General features: G+C 39.7%; 1 protein-coding gene across 2 annotated transcripts in view; it reads right to left on the minus strand.

Moving 5' to 3' along the window:
- Positions 1 to 401: 401 nt before the first annotated feature.
- Positions 402 to 20224, minus strand: part of LOC143039711 (uncharacterized) — a 128486-nt gene continuing 108663 nt past the window's right edge. For both annotated transcript variants that reach the window (XM_076209949.1, XM_076209950.1), the window contains one exon: positions 402 to 1296. In XM_076209949.1, the coding sequence (XP_076066064.1) occupies positions 1149 to 1296 (148 nt within the window). In that variant the 3' untranslated portion in view covers positions 402 to 1148. The remainder of the gene's footprint in view (positions 1297 to 20224) is intronic.

Consider the following 20224-nt stretch of genomic DNA (forward strand, 5'->3'; position numbering starts at 1 on the left):
TAAGTCTGATTCAGTGTCGTGGACACCAACACATCTTCCCCGGGTCTTTCCCTTTCCGTTCATCACTAAAAACTTATTTCTAACGACATTGTCCAAACACCCAATGGGCAAATAGTGTCAGAGGTAGATGGGTGTAGCATTCGCTGGGATGAGTACTTTGGGCAGTTGTGCAAAGGTGATCCGCCAAATGCCTTGCTTCTACTTGGTGTTGTTTGGGTGACATGGAATACAACTACTACTTCTACCGCCACTACTACTATTATTAGTACTGCAATTACTACCAATACATACATATACATACATCTAATTCTCTCTCTCTCTCTCTCTCTCTATATATATATATATATATATATATATCTATATGTGTGTGTGTGTGTGTGTGTGTGTGTGTGTGTGTGTATGTATATATATTGTATGTGTGTGTATATGTTTTCGGCAAGAAATTTTCTCTTATACAAGTATTGTTGAAAGATACAGCAGTAACACAATGATAGATATTTTTCTGGAGATTTTATTCTTGCTATGGAGCGCTGCTCAGACAAGAGGAAATGCTGGAGTTGGTCGAAGTTCACGTTTAAAAAGAATTAGATCTAATACTATATATACGATGATTTGTTCCTTCAAAGAGGATGATAAAATGATATAGAGTGTAGAAAAAATCAGGCTTTAATAGAAGGATCATCAGTATTGAGAGATCTAAGAATAGGAAAAGAATGTCATAAGACTGTGAGAATCAACACCGTGTGAGATCGAAACCTTTATTGGTACGACGTTTCGCTTGTTACAGCTTTTTCAAGTACAGACATATGGCAAACACTCTGAGTACATATAGGCCGACGGGTAAGGAACTGGGAGAGGTAAAAGCAGTAACAAGCGAAACGTCGTACCAATAAAGGTTTCGATCTCACACGGCGTTGATTCTCACAGTCTTGTCGGCTTTTGCCTTTGTGTTTCAATGTCATAAGAGTTATGAGACGTTAGGATTGCTCAGTGTCATGACGACCCGTGTGGTGCATCATTCTGACGCTGGGGTAGAACACTTAATTCTTGTATTTATAGATTCATATATGGACATCATTTCTCTTTTATCGCCGGGGATTTCGATACTGTGAGACTTCGAGGATCTTATTCTCTGGTGAGTTTTTATTTTATGAATGAACTCGTAGTGTTGTTTGAGAGCACTGTCCTGAAGATAATATGTCAACGTTTGTTTTCAGGAATGACGACAACGAGGCTGAGGCAGCGAGAACGGCATAATTTTTCAACTGCGCTTGAGTCGAAGTTTCCATGTTGGGGCTGAAAAGAAATGTGAAACTAAGTCACTTTCGGGTTTCTAAAGTTTTATCCTTAAATAACCGACGCACCTTTTATACATACATACATATCACAGTAAAGTAATGTCGTAGTATATTAGTAAATTAAACTTTTTATCCCACCGTCAGAAAAGAAGACACTAATGTCGAAAGTTCTGTATATTTCGATCACTAACTGTGATCCTCTTGAAGAGGATGACATTAGTGTCTTCTTTTCTGACGGTGGGATAAAAAGTTTATACATACATATATGCATACTGTATACTAAAATTAGGTCAAAACACACACATCCTATCAATATATACCCACGATATACAGTGTAGCCCTAGTGGTCTACAAAGGATTAAATAAAGCTTATGGTGACCTTATTGGGCTATTACATTATGAAAAATAATATGATCCTTAGCACACAAAGGTATGGTAGATCAGCGTCGCATATATTATAGGGCGTCGTGACTTGCGGAGAAGGTCGAGGGGGTGGCGGTTCGAACCCTGCCACCGGCGAAGTTGAACCAAGGGCATGGTTAATCAAATTCCATGCTACAAATCCCTCTGTGAGGGGTACCGTCCAAGCCTTCCGATAGGGGTGAGTTTGTGACGTTAAACCATATCATCATCAAGTATGGTCGACTTTATTACACTTATTTCAGTCTTCATCCACAACCACGGCCATTCCAATATACCAAATACACTTTCACATGCACTTCTCATATAAGGCGGCGAGTCCCCTGACAGGCTATGGTGTTTACACCAACATTACAAGACAAGACAAGACAAGACAAGACACCAGGTACCATAAATCTATCGGTCGGCGTCTCTCCCGTGGTACTCTCTAGCTTATGGTCTTACAAACTAGGGATTATTCATATATAAGTATTCATTACAATATTACCACAATATCTGAAAATATAGAATGTATCGTGAGGCACATATCGTGAGTCACAGACACAACATACACACACTATGTAAATATGTATATATATATATCTATATATATATATATATATATATATATATATATATATATATATATATATATATATATATATATATCGTCAGTGTATTTCTGCAGTTGTAATACACATAAACGCTTTGCTCCAGTTGTTTTTTTACTATAGTGGTTACCTTGTATTGTAGAACACAAGTGTCTAGTGCTTTTATCGCATATTTATATACATACACACACATATATATTTATATATACATATATATATATATATATATATATATTATATATATATAGATATATATTCGAGAGGCACCTGTGAGCTCGATGTGTGGCATCATAATGAAAACCGATATTTCTTTTCCTCATGGTCCCGGCGACTCTGGATACCAGTCGATATGACGTCACGTTCTCACTTTCATCGCCTGTCGACATAACGTAACATCTACCCCATTGCGTGAAGTGATTTAAATATTTTTTTCTGCCAGAAGTGACCTTAGAGTCATAATGTTGTTGCTACCAGAATATTTTATTCGGCTGAGAGAAAATTCTGTCATGGTCAACAACAACCGAAGTCGATTTAAGAATTTAATTCTGGTTTTGGTCGGAAGGTTTTATTCTGTTTTGAGGAAAAGCTCAGGTAGTCATAGGGTTATAACTAATGAATAACTTACTCTACAGTTATCTTAATAATCCTTAGTTTGTATCCCTTTTTATACATTTGTTACGACGCCAGATAACTTTTAATCAATCAATCAAATCCCTCTTTATACATTTCCTGAAGAAAGAATGACGTCACCCCTGTGCCTTCTCTCCAGCGAAGCGAAATAATTCCAGAACAAGTAAACGGAAACCAGGGACCGAATTTATAAAAGATTCTAACCCCAAAGTCTAGACATAAATCTTCAAAATGGCGTAGATTTTACCTAAATTCCTATGTCGGCGACCTAAATACTTATGTCTGTACATAGCCTCGACATAGCGCAAAGTCTAGACATAAACATTTCGGTAAAATCTCCGTCATTTCGAAGATTTATGTCTAGACTTAGGGTTAGGATCTTTTATAAATTCGGCCCTTGAAGTAAACGAAGTGTGTTGCAGTACCAAGAGACAGAATGGTTGGTAGGTGGTGTAGGTAAAGTTCAAGATGCACAGGAACACTTTACTTCTCTACACCAACTACCACAAGAGAGTTGTAGCCGACTGTAATATAGTTGGTAAACATCTCGCTCGCTTCCGCCATTATACTTCCGGTGATCTCGCGTAGATTTGGATTCTCTTATACTGTCTGACTTCATTTATTCTTCTTTCATCTTCCACACCATTCTAATGTCAGTGTATCTAGATGGAAAGTTGTATTTCTAACCTTCAAACTTATTGTCTTTTTCTGTTTCTTTCCACTGACCCAGGTTCCTAATCTGCTACATCGACTATTTTTGAGTTAAAGCGGCAACGACTGCAACAGCACTGTAGGAGAGAGGGCAAACGCAGAGTATGGGATCCAATATATTTAACGTTAAATATATTGGATCCCATAATCTGCGTTTGGCCTCTCGACTACATCGACTATTTTTATTGGTCTGAACAATTATATAACTTTTTCTCATCTATTGTTAACATGGTCGAAGAAATGGCAAATGAACTTCAACACCTCTAAGTGTAGCGTGTTAAACGTAGGGCTACACAACCCCAAAAATAGATACATCTTAGATAACACGTTTTTAGAAAAATCTGAGTGCGAGAGGGACTTGGGAGTTCTGGTGAGTCCGGACCTTAAAACCAGGAAGCAGTGCATTAGCGCATGAAATAAAGCTAACAGAGAATTAGCTTTCATTGCTAGGACGGTAACGAATAGGAGTGCAGATGTAATTATCAAACTCTATCTAGCGATAGTTAGACCCATCCTTGACTATGCGGTACAGTTTTGGTCTCCGTCCTACAGAATGGACATCAATTCACTAGAATCAGTACAGAGAAGAATGACCAAAATGATACAAGGACTCGGAAATTTGCCTAAACTTACACTCTCTGGAAAGACGCAGAGTGCGGGGTGATCAAATAGAAGTGTTCAAGTGGATCAAAGGCTATAACAAGGGTGATGCAAACAAGGTCATTATAATAAAACAACAGGGCAGGACTCGCAGTAATGGGTATAAACTGGACAAATTTAGATTTAAGAAGGAAATAGGCAAGAATTGGTTTACTAATAGGGTGGTCGATGAATGGAATAAACTTAGTAACCATGTAGTAAGCACTGAAACTATCAGTTGTTTTAAAAAAAAACCGATTAGGCAACTTTATGGATGGGCACGACAGGTGGTGATGGATACGAAGCTGCCTAGTGTAGGCCTTATGGTCTCTTGCAATCTCCTTTATTCTTATATTCTTATGTTCTTATAGTCTTCGTGTGTTTTGTCAGATAGGCTATTTTGGCTGTTGCTTCTTGAAATCTCGCATTTTTTCTGATCTTTCGTTTTTTTTTTCACGTCATTGCAGCATACTCCAGTCTAGGGCGTATCAAGTGTCCGATGAATATCCACATTGTATCCTCGTAGGGGTGGGCTCATCACACAGAGTAGGATTATCATCCGTAGGAGGAAGTGACTGCAACCTGCACTTTTATTTTCACTGTTAGCCTTGGTTACCGCTGATAAGATTGACCCGTAGAAGGCTTAAGGAACAGTAATCTTGCAATGCTTAGACCCAAGGTTCTCAACCTATTTCCACACGTGCCCCATACTTATGAATTACTGTCATTTTATCCTCCTGGGGATGACTTCAACACTAAATTTAATCGTTTTGCATCCACTAACTGCAAGTGACTTTCGGCTGGCTGGTCCACTTGTGAACCACTGTGGTCCACTAGGGGTCCGTGGACCACAGGTTGAGAACCACTGGGACTCTAGACCGTAGGACTCTCTCGTAGGACTCTCTCGAACTTTATACGTCTTCCCTGCCCTTCGACCTCTTTTCTTTGTTTCAAGCCTCAATTCCTCGTTTCCTCAGGTGGCCAGCCAGCAGTTCCGAAAGATCGTTTTCCCCTTTTTGTTCCCCACCTGCTCCACTCGGCCACGCTCGGGTCGTGTGACGTCACCTTCATTCAGTCTCGTGTGGGCAAATGTTGGGGAGAGAGCGGGGGTAGGGGGGGACGGGGGATGTGTGGGTGGGGGGTTTATTTATGTTTGAAAACATAAATACTTCGTCCGCATCGTCCCCAGTGGCACTGAAGGTGCGACCAAGTTGATTAAGTGCGGGAGAAGGGGGGGGGGGTAGGGCAAGATGCACACACGTACACACACACACACACACACACACACACACACACACACACACACACACACACACACACACACACACAAACGCACGCACACGAACGCACGCACACACACAAATGCACGCACGCATGCACACATACACAGGCAACACGCACGCACAAACACACACACACACTCTCTTGGGATCCCTCAATGGTGAGTGTCATTCTCGGCACGGACAGACGTCGTCATGGTGCGCAGGTGGCTGGCGAAGCCGATGCGTGACTTACACACCCGATGATAGTGAAGGCAGGTGTTGCAGAGAATGTGGCGGATGTGGGGGTGTCCTACGCATTTTTTTCTTCTTGTGGAGTGTCCTCTTGCCTTCCAGTTTTCCCCTCTCCTGGCTTCCAGATGGAGAAGACCAGTGGGCGACAGTGTTTATTGACTTTCCTCCCAAGAGTCAGTGTTGATGTTGCAGCCCTCCCAAGAGTCAGTGTTGATGTTGCAGCCCTCCCAAAGAGTCAGTGTTGATGTTGCAGCGTCGAGATCAAGTAACGTTGGGTAGCGTCCTTGGATCTTCTCGTTTGGCCTCCACGATATCGTCTGGTTTGAGTCACTTGAGCGGAGAGGAATTGTTTTGAGAGGCCATCATCTGGCATCTAGATGATTCTGACCAGTCTAGCGAAGCATGTGAAGAGTGATCGTGGCTGCGATATTTTGAGAATGTGCCTCTATCGGGACAACGGTCCCGGTTCGCTTGTGGTGTGGAGACATGATGATTAACAAGGGATTTAAGTTCTTGTGACTTTTCTGTGAAATAGCCAGTCTTCCTGTTCATGGTTTTTGATTGGACGGCGGCTTTGGTACTTCCTTGAACTGAGTTTTTTTTTTTTTGTGGTTGGAGTTATTGTCCATCTTCCACTCCTTAAAACCAAGGCCTTTCTTCTCAGTAAGTGCGACATTTTCCCCGTTGATCTCATCAAACCAATCTTGACTTTTCCTTGGTGAATAGATCAGTGTATCCCCGAAGGTATTTAGTTGTTATGCCTTTCCAGGCTTCGTTTATGCTGTTGGACAACTTTGAACAAGACTCTTCGAGATTGTTGGAATTCCTGAACAAGTTGTTGATTGTTTAAGAGAGAATGCCAACTCTCTGTATTGTTTGTTGCTACGTTGTGTGTGTCTTGGTGGTAGCCTATGTGATGAATCGAGTAAGTCGAGGGTCAATATATCATGGAGTGGACAACAAGGAAGTTGTCTGCTAAGTTGTGTGAGTCTTGGCGGAAACACGGATGGCATGATGGAGCCATAATTTATGGACCAGGTAATAAGGACGTCTGTAATATCACGAACACGGACGATGTCATAATTCAAAAGGTGCCTGTGAACAGAGTTAGGACTCCGCCACGAAGATTTGAAAAGTGTGTTTTGTGTGTTTTGATCCGCCTAGGTCGTGAGATGGGGTCCATTTGCATCGTCGTTGCCTGGTTCATGATGACCCATTACAGAGGACAAGCTCACCGCCAACTCTGGCGTTGAAGTCGCCTAGATGAAGCCAGTTGTCCTTTTATCTATTTGTTTATTTATCTATTTATAAATTTATTTATCTATTTATCTATTCATTTAATCATCTATTTCTTGATTATCATCTTTTTTTACGAATAGTTTCGTTAAGACAACGATAGAAGCAAGGTCTAAATATACAGGTCAGACCGTTTACATTCTTCTGCGCAGCTTCTGACGTCATTTGGCTGAGTCCATTTTCTCTTTGTGATACACTGAAGAAAACTGTGAAACGCCAAGGAAGACAGGAACTATAATATTTTATATTATATATCATATATATTCATATATATAGACAGGAACTATAATATTTTATATATATTTATATATATATTTTATATAATATTTGTCAGAATATAACTAATTGCGTGGAGCTGTGCGAGCGAAGGCGACGTCATTTTCGAACGACGGACTAGCTTCAACTGACAGCTATAGGACCCGCTAACCCTACTTTGAACAGCCAGGTGACGTTCACGGGCCCGCTGCGCCAACTCCCTCGAAATTCGGTCGGAAGTGGTTAGACCTTATATTCTTAGATCTTGAATAGAAGGGCGCCTTTATTTCATCTTCGACATCCAATTTAGGAGCGTATGTGTTAGCTGCCTGGTTATAGACCAGTTTAAGCTGAAGCCATATCAAGTGTCCGTTGATGCCCTCCCAGCATGAACTCAGTTGGTTGATAAGATAAATTCTACTACAAAAACTGACACCATAAGGACGCGGTCCAGTAACTGGCTTATCTTTTCTTTGTGTATGCACCCTCGGCCTCTTTCAACTGCCCCTCGTCAGCAAGATGGAGTTTCGCTGAACATAGCGATTTCAGTGTTTTGCTCGCCGCGTTCGTGACAACAATTGCTGTTTAGGACCGTCAGTGTTTGGGTTGTGTTTGCGGGTTCTGACATTCCAGGAACCGGATTTAAGGTTGATTGGGTAGATAACTGAAATGTCGACATATCATTAGCATAGCAGTAGTGATGATGATTGACGACGATGATGACGACGATGATGAGGACGATGATGACGACGATGATGACGACGATGATGACGATGACGACGACGATAACAACAACAACAATAATAATAATAACAATAATATCAGTAATAACAATAACATCAATAACAATAAAAATAACAATAACAACAATAACATCAAAACAATAACAATATCAATAAAAAAAATATTACCTTTGGTGGTTTGCAGAAGACCTGCGGCCTCCAGGTAACCGGCAACAGCGACCGGGCGGGACTATGAGTCACTCGGGGGGAAGATATATTGTTGTTGTCTGGGGACTGTTAGTGTCGGGTTTTGTAGCATCGGGTGTTCCGTATCCTCTGTGTTGGCTGCATCTGGAGCACTTTAAATCTGCTGTCACTGTTTTAATGTTGGGTGGTGTCCCAGGCTCAGACCCGCTAGTATAGGTCTTATCGGGTGTGGGAGTGTTTTTATCTGTGGAGCTTATGTCTGTTGTTGTTTGAGTACAGAGTTTGGTGGTCTGTCTTTAAGGGATTGTTTGGTGATCTGAGTGTGTTTTTGTGTGGATGTTTTGTATAGTATAGGTGGTAGGTTACTATTGGTTTTTGAGTTGCATGCTGTTGGGGGATTTTTTTCGTTCCGGCGGTCGTGATATTTAGTGTGGAGGGTTTGGGGTGTTTAGGGTTCTTGCGTAGAATTGTGGTCCTCTCATTTTCATGTAGTGTTCTATGAGGAGTATTTTGGTTTCTGTATGCAGGTGTCAAATAGGGGTGGCTTTGGTGCATCCTATTATTATTATCTAGCTGTTTTAGATGTGCTTATTTTTGTTCTTTTAGATTGTGTTTATGTTTTACTTAAAAGGAGGCTATCTCGCGTGTGTAGTTGGGCTTGATTATTATTTTTCTGTAGCCTTTGGGGATGTTTTTTATTTGCTTTCTGGATGATGGTTACTATTTTGTTTGCTGTTTTATCCAGGCATGGGTATTAATCTATTTCAAAGTATTCTAACTCTTTATCTATGTCTTCTAAGTACTCTTGCCAGTTTGGTTTTTGGTGGTTTATAATTGTTCTCTTGAACGTGGGTTGTATTTCATCTTCCAGTTCTATAGTAACCTTTATTGGGAAGTTATTATACGAAAGATCTTGAATGGTCTTTCGTGTTGTTTGTGTTTGTAGCGAGGGCGATCCCATTGTTATAATAGGGGATGTCAGTTGTCTGTTTTGGAGAGGGTGCCCAGTGGGGTTCTTGCTCGAGTTGATCACGTTTAATTTGAGAAGTTGTTAAAGTATTTTGTTTCCTCTTCGATCTACCATTTGTTCGTTCAACCAGATTGAATTATACGAGTTCAGATCACCTGCTAACATATGGTTTGTTAACAAGTTGAGTAGTTGAAGTTTATGGATGCCTTGTGGAGTTGATGTCGATGATGGGATGTAAAAAAATGGTTACGAAATGTCTACTTGTTTCATTTTTATTTCAAAACGGCACTTACTTAAAAAACACGCCTCGTATATATTTGTGATAGTGTAAGTTATTTCTTGATTTGTGTTTAGATTATGATTATCTAAACTACTCTGTGAATGATTGTCTGGTGTCTCTTGCTTTGTTGGAGAAGGTTATGCTGTTGTGTACTACTGTAATAAGTCCACCTTTGTATCTTTTGTTGTCCTCTCTTATTGTTGTGTAATCAGTGATTGAGGGTATTGTTAGTTGTGGTGCCAGTTTTGTTTCTTGAGTAAATGCTATATGTACGTTGTGTTTGTTAGTGAGTCAATTTATGTTTATTTATAGTATGTTAAGGGTGTTTTTTTTGTGTTGGTATGTTTATGGGTAGGTAGTGTCATGTGCTGATTACAGGTTTAGTTCCTAAAGGTATTTTGGTTTGTGTTGGTAAGTGTTGTATAGGGGAACCAGTAGTGGGATGTGTGTGTGTGTGTGTGTGTGTGTGTGTGTGTGTATTTACCTAGTATTTACCTAGTTGTATCTTACGGGAAGGGGAGCTATGCTCGTGGTGTCCCGTCTTCATATCTCATTTTATGTAAACTATTTTTAAAATGTGTGTGTGTGTGTGTGTGTGTGCACAATTTATATTATTAGAGCATGTGGGTAAGGGGTAAGTGCAAATTCCTGGGAAGGTCTCTATGTTGTCGGCTAATAGTAGAAGTGGGTGAACAGGTGTCGGTGCAATGACCTTTAAAAAAAAAAAAAACAGGAAAGGAAGGTAGTTGGGAGTTGTGTGGGAGAGTGATAAGAGTGACTCTCTGGCCCGGTCCGGAGACTAGGTGCCGGCCTCTAGGGGCGTCTCCTCCTTGATGGAGCTAGGGAGTGTTGTGTCCATTTGGCATCGGCGTTGTGTCTTGGATGTCTGCCTTCTTTTTTCTTTGGGTTGGTGGGGTGGTGAGGGTGGTAGGGGTGGTGGAGGAGGGGGATGTCTTTCTCTCGCGGCCTCGATGCATGGTGCAGCTGTATACATCATACACCATAATGATGAATGATAATGATAGTGGTAGTGGTAGTAGTGGTGGTGGTGATGATGATGATGATGTAATAATGATAATAATGTTAGTACTAATAATGAGGATGATGATGATGTAATAATAAATAATAATAATAGTAATAATAGTAATAATAATAATAATAATAATAATAGTAATGATAATAATAAATAATAATAATAATAATAATAATAATAATAATAATAATAATGATAATAATAATAATAATAATGATGACAATTATAATGATAATGATAATTATGTTAATAATGGTGATATAACTATAATAATAATGACAGTATCAATAATAATAATAATTATAATTATAATTATAATAATAATAATAATAATAGCGATAATAATATAATAATGATAACTATAATAATAGTAATAATTGTAATAATAATGATAATAACAATTATAACAATAACGATAATATCAATAGTGATAATAATATTAACGATTATGATAATGAAATTAAGTAGCAAGATGATACCATCTTGGAAATTATATTACAAACAGGTAATGAATCTTACAGAAGAGATTTCTTTTTAACCTTTCCCCCTTCCGCCCCACTGCGTGATAAGGCCACCTAATGGCCACTCCGCAAAGTGGCCTAGATGCATCTTCGTGCTGGCAGGTGGTGCAAAGCACCACGTTGTCTCGCCAGATGGTGGGGCACCGCGACGTCAGGACCAGCCAGGTGGCAAAGTGCCAGCAGAGGGTCAGGTCGCCCAGGTACGCCCGTGCGCTTAGGTTTCATCTCGAGTGATACACCGGTGGCTGGGTTCCACACTCCGATTTCAGATCCACCAGATGCCCTAAAGTAGCGTTTCTCAAACCTTTTTTACCCTTGCGTAACCTTTAAAAAACAAATTGCGTGTCCCAAGGAACCCCTGCGCAAAAAAGCAAAACAAAACAGAACGCATATACCATATCTTATTTTATTTTCATCGTAATAGTACGTTAGATGATGTCTTTGTTACATTATTACAATAACCACGAATATGTCGTGCGTGTTTAATAATATTACGTATATGGAATCAAGTAAAAAATCAAAAGTGTATTAGCTCATCTCACTTGTTCTCGCGGAACCCTTAGGGACCTTTTGCGGAACCTTAGGGTTCCGGGGAACCATAAGATTGAGAAACGTTGGTGTAAGAAGGAGTTTACACGGTTCGTCGATCGCGGTTCGACAGACACGTGTTTAAAGTGATGTGTGAACGTGTGAACGGGTGTATTTGGTTGTCGAACGCGGTTAGTTAGACCGTGTAAACAAACCCCCTCTTTAGCGATGTCGGTTCTTCGTGGTAACCGGGCTTGTGTGGATTCAATACCTATCGCCAGGGGACTCTATTCGGCCTAAGGAAACTCCCTCACCCGTCCTTTATTCCCTGTTATCATTAAACTATTCTCCTTGCCTTTAATGTTCTGAATTTCGGTCCTAACGTTGCAGTCCCTTCTGAGAAAGGTGACCACTTCTTGCTGTTGTGGTTCTTCTTTCCACGTTAGCAGTCAGAATATTTCCCACTCTGCGGCAAATAATGAAATAGAGCGCTGGATAAGACATATTTATCACTACACTGAAATATACTGATGATATAAATGATACTATGTATTCACTTTGGATCTGCAAACGAGTGAAATAAATCTACATACCACACGGCACGAGTTGACGCCGGGGAATGTGTAGGACAAGTTCCGAAACATTTGTTGAAATGTCTTGCGTGGTGTGATGGTAGCGCCCTTGTCTGGTGACAAAACACATCACAAAGGTTCGAGTCCCAGGGCTAGAGCTATTTAATCCATCTGTCGTAACTTCACATAAACAAGTATACCTCGGCTGGGGCACTAACTATATAAGTCTCATTCAGTCAATATTCTAGACTTTAGTGACACCCCCCTACGGACCAGAGCCATGCTGCATTTGTTTGTGTATGGTGAGTATTCTCCATTCATAACAAGATGGAAATTACTTTTGTTTTTTTTAAGTATTCCCCCTTTATGTTACTTTCGTTTCCCCTGTCCTTGAGCACCTCTATGCCTCTTCAGCAACATATTGTCCCCAAATACAGAAACACTGGGTATTAACAACGAAACACAATACAATACATACAAACATAAGATACTTTCTTATCAAAATGTCCTCGAGACATGGCGTACGGGAATAAAACCCTAACAAAGACAGCGACGAACAAAGAAAGATTCAAGTCATCTATGCATATAGATTCCTTGGTTATTTCCTGAAGACGATCCGATAAGGAACAGTGATCCAAATTCCCCCAATGTGTTGCTCCCGAGCACCCGTGTACTACAAGATAACTTGGCAGTCGTTGCTCTTCTTAGCCAAAAAAAGATTACTCGAACGTTGCCTTTACTGCCTTTGAGTAGTAAATATCTAATTGAATTGGTCCCTTCATCGAGGTATTCTTTCTGACGCTTTACTCCATAGAAGTTCCTTAATCTAAGCTGAATAAAATTGCCTGGTATCAGATAGGTATTAACTCTTTGGTATTTTGGGGGATTTCCCTTAGCTGAAGAAAGCCAAATTCGACATTTTTTTTATAGGGGATGGTCGGGAAAGAATTAAGAATATTGTTCTAGATAATGCTCGTGATTTAATTCAGATTAGAAGGATCCTTGGGCAGTGAAGGCTGTTGTTGACGTCTCGACATGCCTGTTTCAACGAACCATGTTCATTGTGATTTTTTTTTTTTTTTTTTTTTGAGACGGAAGGTGGCGTCACACATTTTCCTGGCACCAAGACGCCGCAGGTAAGGGCCTCTGGGCGGGCATCAAACGAAACTTCCCAAAGTCCGTCACTCTGTGATCATCGTCCTAGCCTCTACTCGCAGCTCTGGGATCAAAACAAAGGGAGAACGGACGACGACTTCAGGCAGCGCCTGCCTCTCCTTGGTTTCAGTTTCGTTGTTTCTGTAGGCGCAGAAATGTCTTTATGAAGTGTCTAACATGGCCTGCAGATCCTGCTCCCTTGAGGAATGAGATAATGCTGGACAAGTGCCAATAGTAAGAGGTGCTGTGATTGGTTAGGTTGGAATATGTGTCATAAGGAAGCAAAATTAGAAAAGTAATGGATAGCATTGAAGAGGGTTATGTAAACTTCCCTAAAATAGCATATACAACCCGGTGCACTGCACCTTGAATAGTTAATCGTTGCAGTAAAATTGTTTTGTATATAAGAACATAAGAACATAAGAATTAAGGAGACTGTAAGAGACCATAAGGCCTACACTGGGCAACTCCATGTGTCTGTGTGTACAGTGTATACATATTTCTCAGTATCCTCATATTTTTTCTATTTCAGATATAAAGCGAATGCCTCACCCTTTGCCTTTACTAAATAAACAAAAAAATAAATGTCCATCCACCCTATCAAGGTGTGCAGCAGGTTGGATGGAAAGGCGATCTGAAGTACATTGCGAATCTTTGAGTTCGAAGTCGGTCAGAAGTTTCTACAGAGTAGTAGAGCATATACGAGGATCGAGAATAGAAGGGGTACATGGTCTGAAGTGAATAGAGAGATGCATCACCGTATATATAGATAAGATGGCGGTGGTGATGGTGGGAGGGTAAACATTTTTGGCTTTCAGGAATCCGCGCTGACGTTGCAGATGCCGGCCGCATTTCCACCCTTCGACAAATCCACCTCTTTGACCCCTTTCAGAGAGGGCGTAGTTTCGTTCATCTGTGAATCAGCAACCTGAACTCGAGCCTGGGGTGTTGTGTTGTTGGGGTTTATCTATGAACAGTTGCCCGAAGTACTCGGCAATGAGACTACAATAGAATAACAATCTAATGAGGACTACAGTGGAAATAAGCGTACATGTTTTTTTTTTGTGTTATCCTCGGCAATTTGAAATTATTATTTCGAACTATGTGTTCTTGTCATTATCTGCACTTCATGTATATTGATTCTTTGCCTAATAAATTTATTTACTTATTAATATTACCCAACCACGCCTGATGCTAATTAGCCATTGGCTGTTTGAACTATGTTCTCCACGTTCATAGGTCTCCTCTCCGCAGTCTTAGGGTCATTCCAGGTATTGCGGCAGTAACTAGAACGAACTTTCAATCGCAAACAACAACTTAGAGGTCTCATTAATATCTAACCTTTGAATAATGAGGATATATAAACTTATCTAGTGGTCGTCAGGATAGAACATATTAGGAGGCGATAGTCGAAATGGTTAATTCTATTTTCCATGTTAAAGGGAATGACTCTATAACACTATAAAGTGATATATGTTTGGTTTTATTTCTTCTTCCTCTATCTGCCGCCTGCTTGCGCGCTACCATCTACATAAGTAAAAGTACTTTGAAACAAATATGAGGAAGACAGGGTCATATGAATTGAACTAGTATCCTTTTATTGATGTGTGCAACAACAGAATAGGATACAGTGAAATTGTCACAACATATTACCGTAACACCATTTTTTAAAAGAAGTATTAATTTCAGAAAGTTCTTATTCTTAACTCTAATGCTTGAGTAAACTTACCTCCTACACGCAAAGAAAAACAGTTGAAACACAAGTCTAATAATGGTACAACATTGTTGCAAGTTATCTGTGGACTCGGTATAGTCGAGAGTACTTTTATACCACGTTTTATGAAAAAAAAGAACAACATAATTATCTTGAAGCGCACTAAGCTGATAAATTCTGCAGCCAACGCATCAACAAGGATCGAAAATGTTGCTAATTAAGCGACCGAAGGTGGAAAGCCGGGCCACACCCAGGGATTGTAAACAGCACCTACACTATAATAGCATAGTGGTTCTCGACTTTATTTTCTTATTATACTTTACCCTTTCTACACTTTAATTTCACCCTTTCCACCCTTTTTTAGATAGTCCCCACCAGGTTTGTCTAACAAGATGGTATATTTATTTCTCTTGTTAGCGTGATTATTGAAACTTGAACAAATGTAATATGCTGAAGATTAACAGAGTCTCATAAGTCTCAGTGTTACTACCGGTAATCTTTTTAATACGTGTTAACGGCATGATGGGTAATTTGACCAATTATGCCAACTTATTTCCTGGGGATGAAAAATCATGAGAAGAGTAAGGAACACAGAGGGTGATAGGTTTCAGCATGAGGATTTTGGCAAGGTATATGATTGATGTCTGGAATGCGAATTCAATTTCAATTTGAAAAAACGCAAGATTTCGAAAACGGGTATAAGTGAAAACAGGCCTACACTGTTCTATAGACTGAGCAATGGTTTAATTAGCAAATCAAAGCAAGAGGCTTGTGTGTGATGGTAATGGAAAATTTGTCACCAGAAATACACATCCAAAGGATCACTGGGAAAACTGATAATCTATTGAGGACCTAACACTGCATGGGCAAAGACATGATGAAGAAAATTTTCGAAAACTCTTCATCAAAAAGACTGATCTTACATGGACAAAGACATGATGAAGAAGACTTTCGAAAACTCCACATCAAAAAGACTGATCTTACATGGATAAAGACATGATGAAGAAGACTTTCGAAAACTCTTCATAAAAAAAAAACTGATCTTAAGCCCCCGAAACGAACCACTTTTCTCCATCACTTGCCAGACCTCCTCCTGGGCTCACAGAACCTCGGGCTGCAAGAAGAACACAGGTAGTGGGGCTCCGTGTGGTGCTGCACAGGTAGTGGCACGCCGTGAGATGCACAGGGAGTGAAACGACCGGGAATATTTGTCCGTGATCTTTCGTTTACTAAACGTTAATGTTGTACACAAGGTCAATACATATAGGTCTGCCAGTGTCAAATCGGGTGAGGTGTCTGTGACCTCACCTGAGCCCCTCTTAATTAAGCAGTCGGGGGGCTCAACTAGGCCCATCCATACCTCATTCTCCGTTCCTAAGTTTTTCTTCCCTACTTGTTCAGTTTTAAGTGACTATTTCCAGTTACAATATGAATTAATTAATTTCTAAGTATTGTCGATGTTATATGGAAAATTCAATTTAAAATAAAACTATAATGAAACTTTATTGAGACAACTTCTTTGTTAACAAATGTTAAGGCATATGCCGTAAAGTATATTTTTAATTTCTATCTTGTAAATATACATAGCAATAAATCACATTACAAACTCTTTAAATGAGAACCTGCACCCAGTGAAATCATGAAAATGATACATGTTTTGAACAAAGGAAAGTGAATTCAGATGTTGAAGATTATACGATGTTAAATACATAATCACACAAAGGCTTAACCACGATTGTATTGAGCATTTCTTCGGGTGCATTAGACAAATGAGTGATCCATTCGAGCACCCAAATGCTGTAGATTTTAAATTCAGGCTGAGAAAGGTGTTGCTTGGGAAAGAAGTCGCATTGGTTAGTGACAAAACAAATTCCAGGAGTAAGGATGACGATTATGATTGCCTTTCAAGTCATACGTCTCAGGGGATAAATCAAGATATAAATGAAACATCTAATAAGAGAAAACTAGCATTGGAAATATGCTTAACTAGTCTCGTTTTTAAAAGCATGGATGTTGATTTGCAGTCTGATAACACTGATGTTGATGCTGACATAGATGGAAACATGAGTGAGGTGGAAATATCTGAAAATGGAGTAAAATCTGTTGCAACAGTAATTGAAGAAGAGTCATTGCGATACATAGGAGGTTATATAGTAAAGAAATTTGCTTCAAAGTACCCTCGGCTACGGAAAAATGTATGTGATCAGCCATCCTCACACAAGACATGGATAGATATGGTAAATAGAGGTAATCTGTATATTCCTTCTGATCATTTCTTTTCCCAGTTAACAATCATGAGAGAGGTGTTCAAGGCTCTACATTCTGAAGACCTTACAGAAGGAACCAATTGTTTGAAAACTCTCACTTCTGATCTTGAAAGTGCAAATGTTGACTTACCTAAAGATGTCATAACATTTTTTGCTAAAATTTCCTTGTACTTTAGAATGAGGCATCTCAATAACCTTCTAGTTTTGGAAAAGAAAAAACAAAGAGAATGCAGAAGTGAGGCTCGCAAAACTAAGAAATTGTAATACATCTATGAGAATATTCAACATCTGAATTCACTTTCCTTTGTTCAAAACATGTATCATTTTCATGATTTCACTGGGTGCAGGTTCTCATTTAAAGAGTTTGTAATGTGATTTATTGCTATGTATATTTACAAGATAGAAATTAAAAATATACTTTACGGCATATGCCTTAACATTTGTTACCAAAGAAGTTGTCTCAATAAAGTTTTATTTTAAATTGAATTTTCCATATAACATCGACAGTACTTAGAAATTAATTCATTCATATTGTAACTGGAAATAGTCACTTAAAACTGAACAAGTAGGGAAGAAAAACTTAGTAACGGAGAATGAGGTATGGATGGGCCTAGTTGAGCCCTACTGCTCAAGAGGGGCTCAGGTGAGGTCACAGACACCTCACCCGATTTCACATTGGCAGACCTATATGTATTGACCTTGGTTGTACATCTGTCGCGTATATTTACGTGACCACGGAGAAAGTAGACACTACGCGTTGGATAAAATATATTCTTTCCTTCTGTTAACCGAATCTACTTTCACCATAAACTTATTTCACTCCACCGGTTTCTTGAGAACCTCTGACTTCTTGTTTAGAACAAATAAAAGATATCCTTTGATTCCTGTTGTCCACTCAAGTATACGCATTTGTGTATATGCATATATTTATACATATATCTATGTGTATATATGTATATATAGTATGTTTATATGTATATATGTAGAAATGCATGTATGTACTCATATATTTTTAGAAATAGATATATGTATATATTCATGTATAAGTATTTTCTGTATACTTAGGCAGCTGGTTTTCTTGAAGATATTTGGTTGAAAAATACAGTTATTCCAGTATGTATGATCTTACAACTGGAAAAATCGAAAGTACCATTAAAATCATAAATACAGAAAGAACCGTGCTTTTCAACCATATAAACACACACACACGCACACACACACACACACACACACACACACACACACACACACACACACACACACACACACACACATGGCGCTGTGGTTAGAACTCTGGCCTGCCACTACGGAGGTCCGGGTTCGATCCTCGCCCGGGGCTGAAATAATATCAGTATCGCAGCGCTGAGGGGTGTTACTCCAACTCTCGTGGGCGGGGAGTTGGGGGTGTGTGTGTGCAAGGTCATAGCATTACCCATAGATCGGACCTACGAGCTCTGAGCTCTCTTCCAGGAGGGAAAATAGCTGTCGATCACGAGTCAAACACGTGATCCAAAAGACCAAGTGAATACACACACACACATTTATATATGTGTATATGTATGTGCATGTGAATGTGTATGTGTATTTGTGTGTATATTGTCACACCCATGTTTTGACATGTAAATGTGATGCGAACGAACGAAGTGTAATTTTTCATTTTTTTTTCTTTTTTTTTCGTATGAATATCCGGGATGACGTTTCACACAACTGTGGCGATGACGTCACTCGATTCAAAAGTATGTCGCCTCCTCTATTATTTTGTATTTCTATTTTTTGTGTTAAATTTATCTAAGTCCATATAATCATGAAAAAGGTCTGCGCGCGCGCGCGCGCGCACACACACACACACACACACACACACACACACACACACACACACACACACACACAATCACACACATGTATATATATATACATATACACATATACATATATGCATATGTATATATATATATATATATATATATATATATATATATATATATTATATATGTATAAATGGGCAGGAGATTCTCTCTTAAACAAGTAGAGTTAAATGTGATTGCCACTTCTGTTTTTTGTATTTTCTCTCAGACATTCTCTTTGTCTTTGAGATCTGAGATGATTTCTCCGTAGGAGGTCATCTGTGCTGCCAAATCGCGATTTCGAGTTTCTGATACATATTGTATTTTAAATATGTCAAATATTTATCTTGTACAGTATATATATATAATCATGAGGAGCCTACGTCATGAGGAACGTAACTGCGGCCGAAGCCGTCGCTTTTACCCTACGCGCTTGGTCTGCTTGGGTCAAGTAACAAACATCCACTGTTGGAAATCGGAAAGAATTGCGGGACACGAACCTGCAACTGAGCAAACGCGAAGCCATCGTATTTCCGGTTATGTTATCATCGCACAGAGGGAGAGGGAGGGGAGGGGGAGTCTCCGATTAAATGAAGCGGCTTTGCTGTGGATGTGCTGTGCCTTTCTGCATTACTCCTGACCCAGGAGCGAGATGCAGGGATGACCCGTCATCCAGGAGGAGCCCAGAAAAGAGGGCAGGGAAAGGTGGTGGACGGGAGTGGAGTATGTGGAGTTGAAATGGGTGGAAGGGGTTTTTATGACTTTGACTTTGGCTACCTCCCTTGTAAGGGGGAAAGAGTCCTTGGTATATGTATAATAAATGGGTACGTGGTACCTGGATACCAGTCGCGTATCGCGATATCACCTCAAGGAACCGCACCAGATGGGATTATGTGGTCGAGTATCGAATCCCTGACGTGTATCAGGTATCAAATATTCGAATGAATTTAGGATCTAGCTGGACTCGGTCTGTTCTTCTGCTTTCTTATGGATTTCTCCTACTTCGAAGAAACGGCAGAGACGCGACTCATCAAGAGCATTTGTCCCACGTCATTTGT

Source organism: Oratosquilla oratoria, chromosome 27 (genome assembly GCF_046742065.1).
Source record: "Oratosquilla oratoria isolate Oo_2021 chromosome 27, ASM4674206v1, whole genome shotgun sequence".
Taxonomy (NCBI): Eukaryota; Metazoa; Arthropoda; class Malacostraca; order Stomatopoda; family Squillidae; genus Oratosquilla; species Oratosquilla oratoria.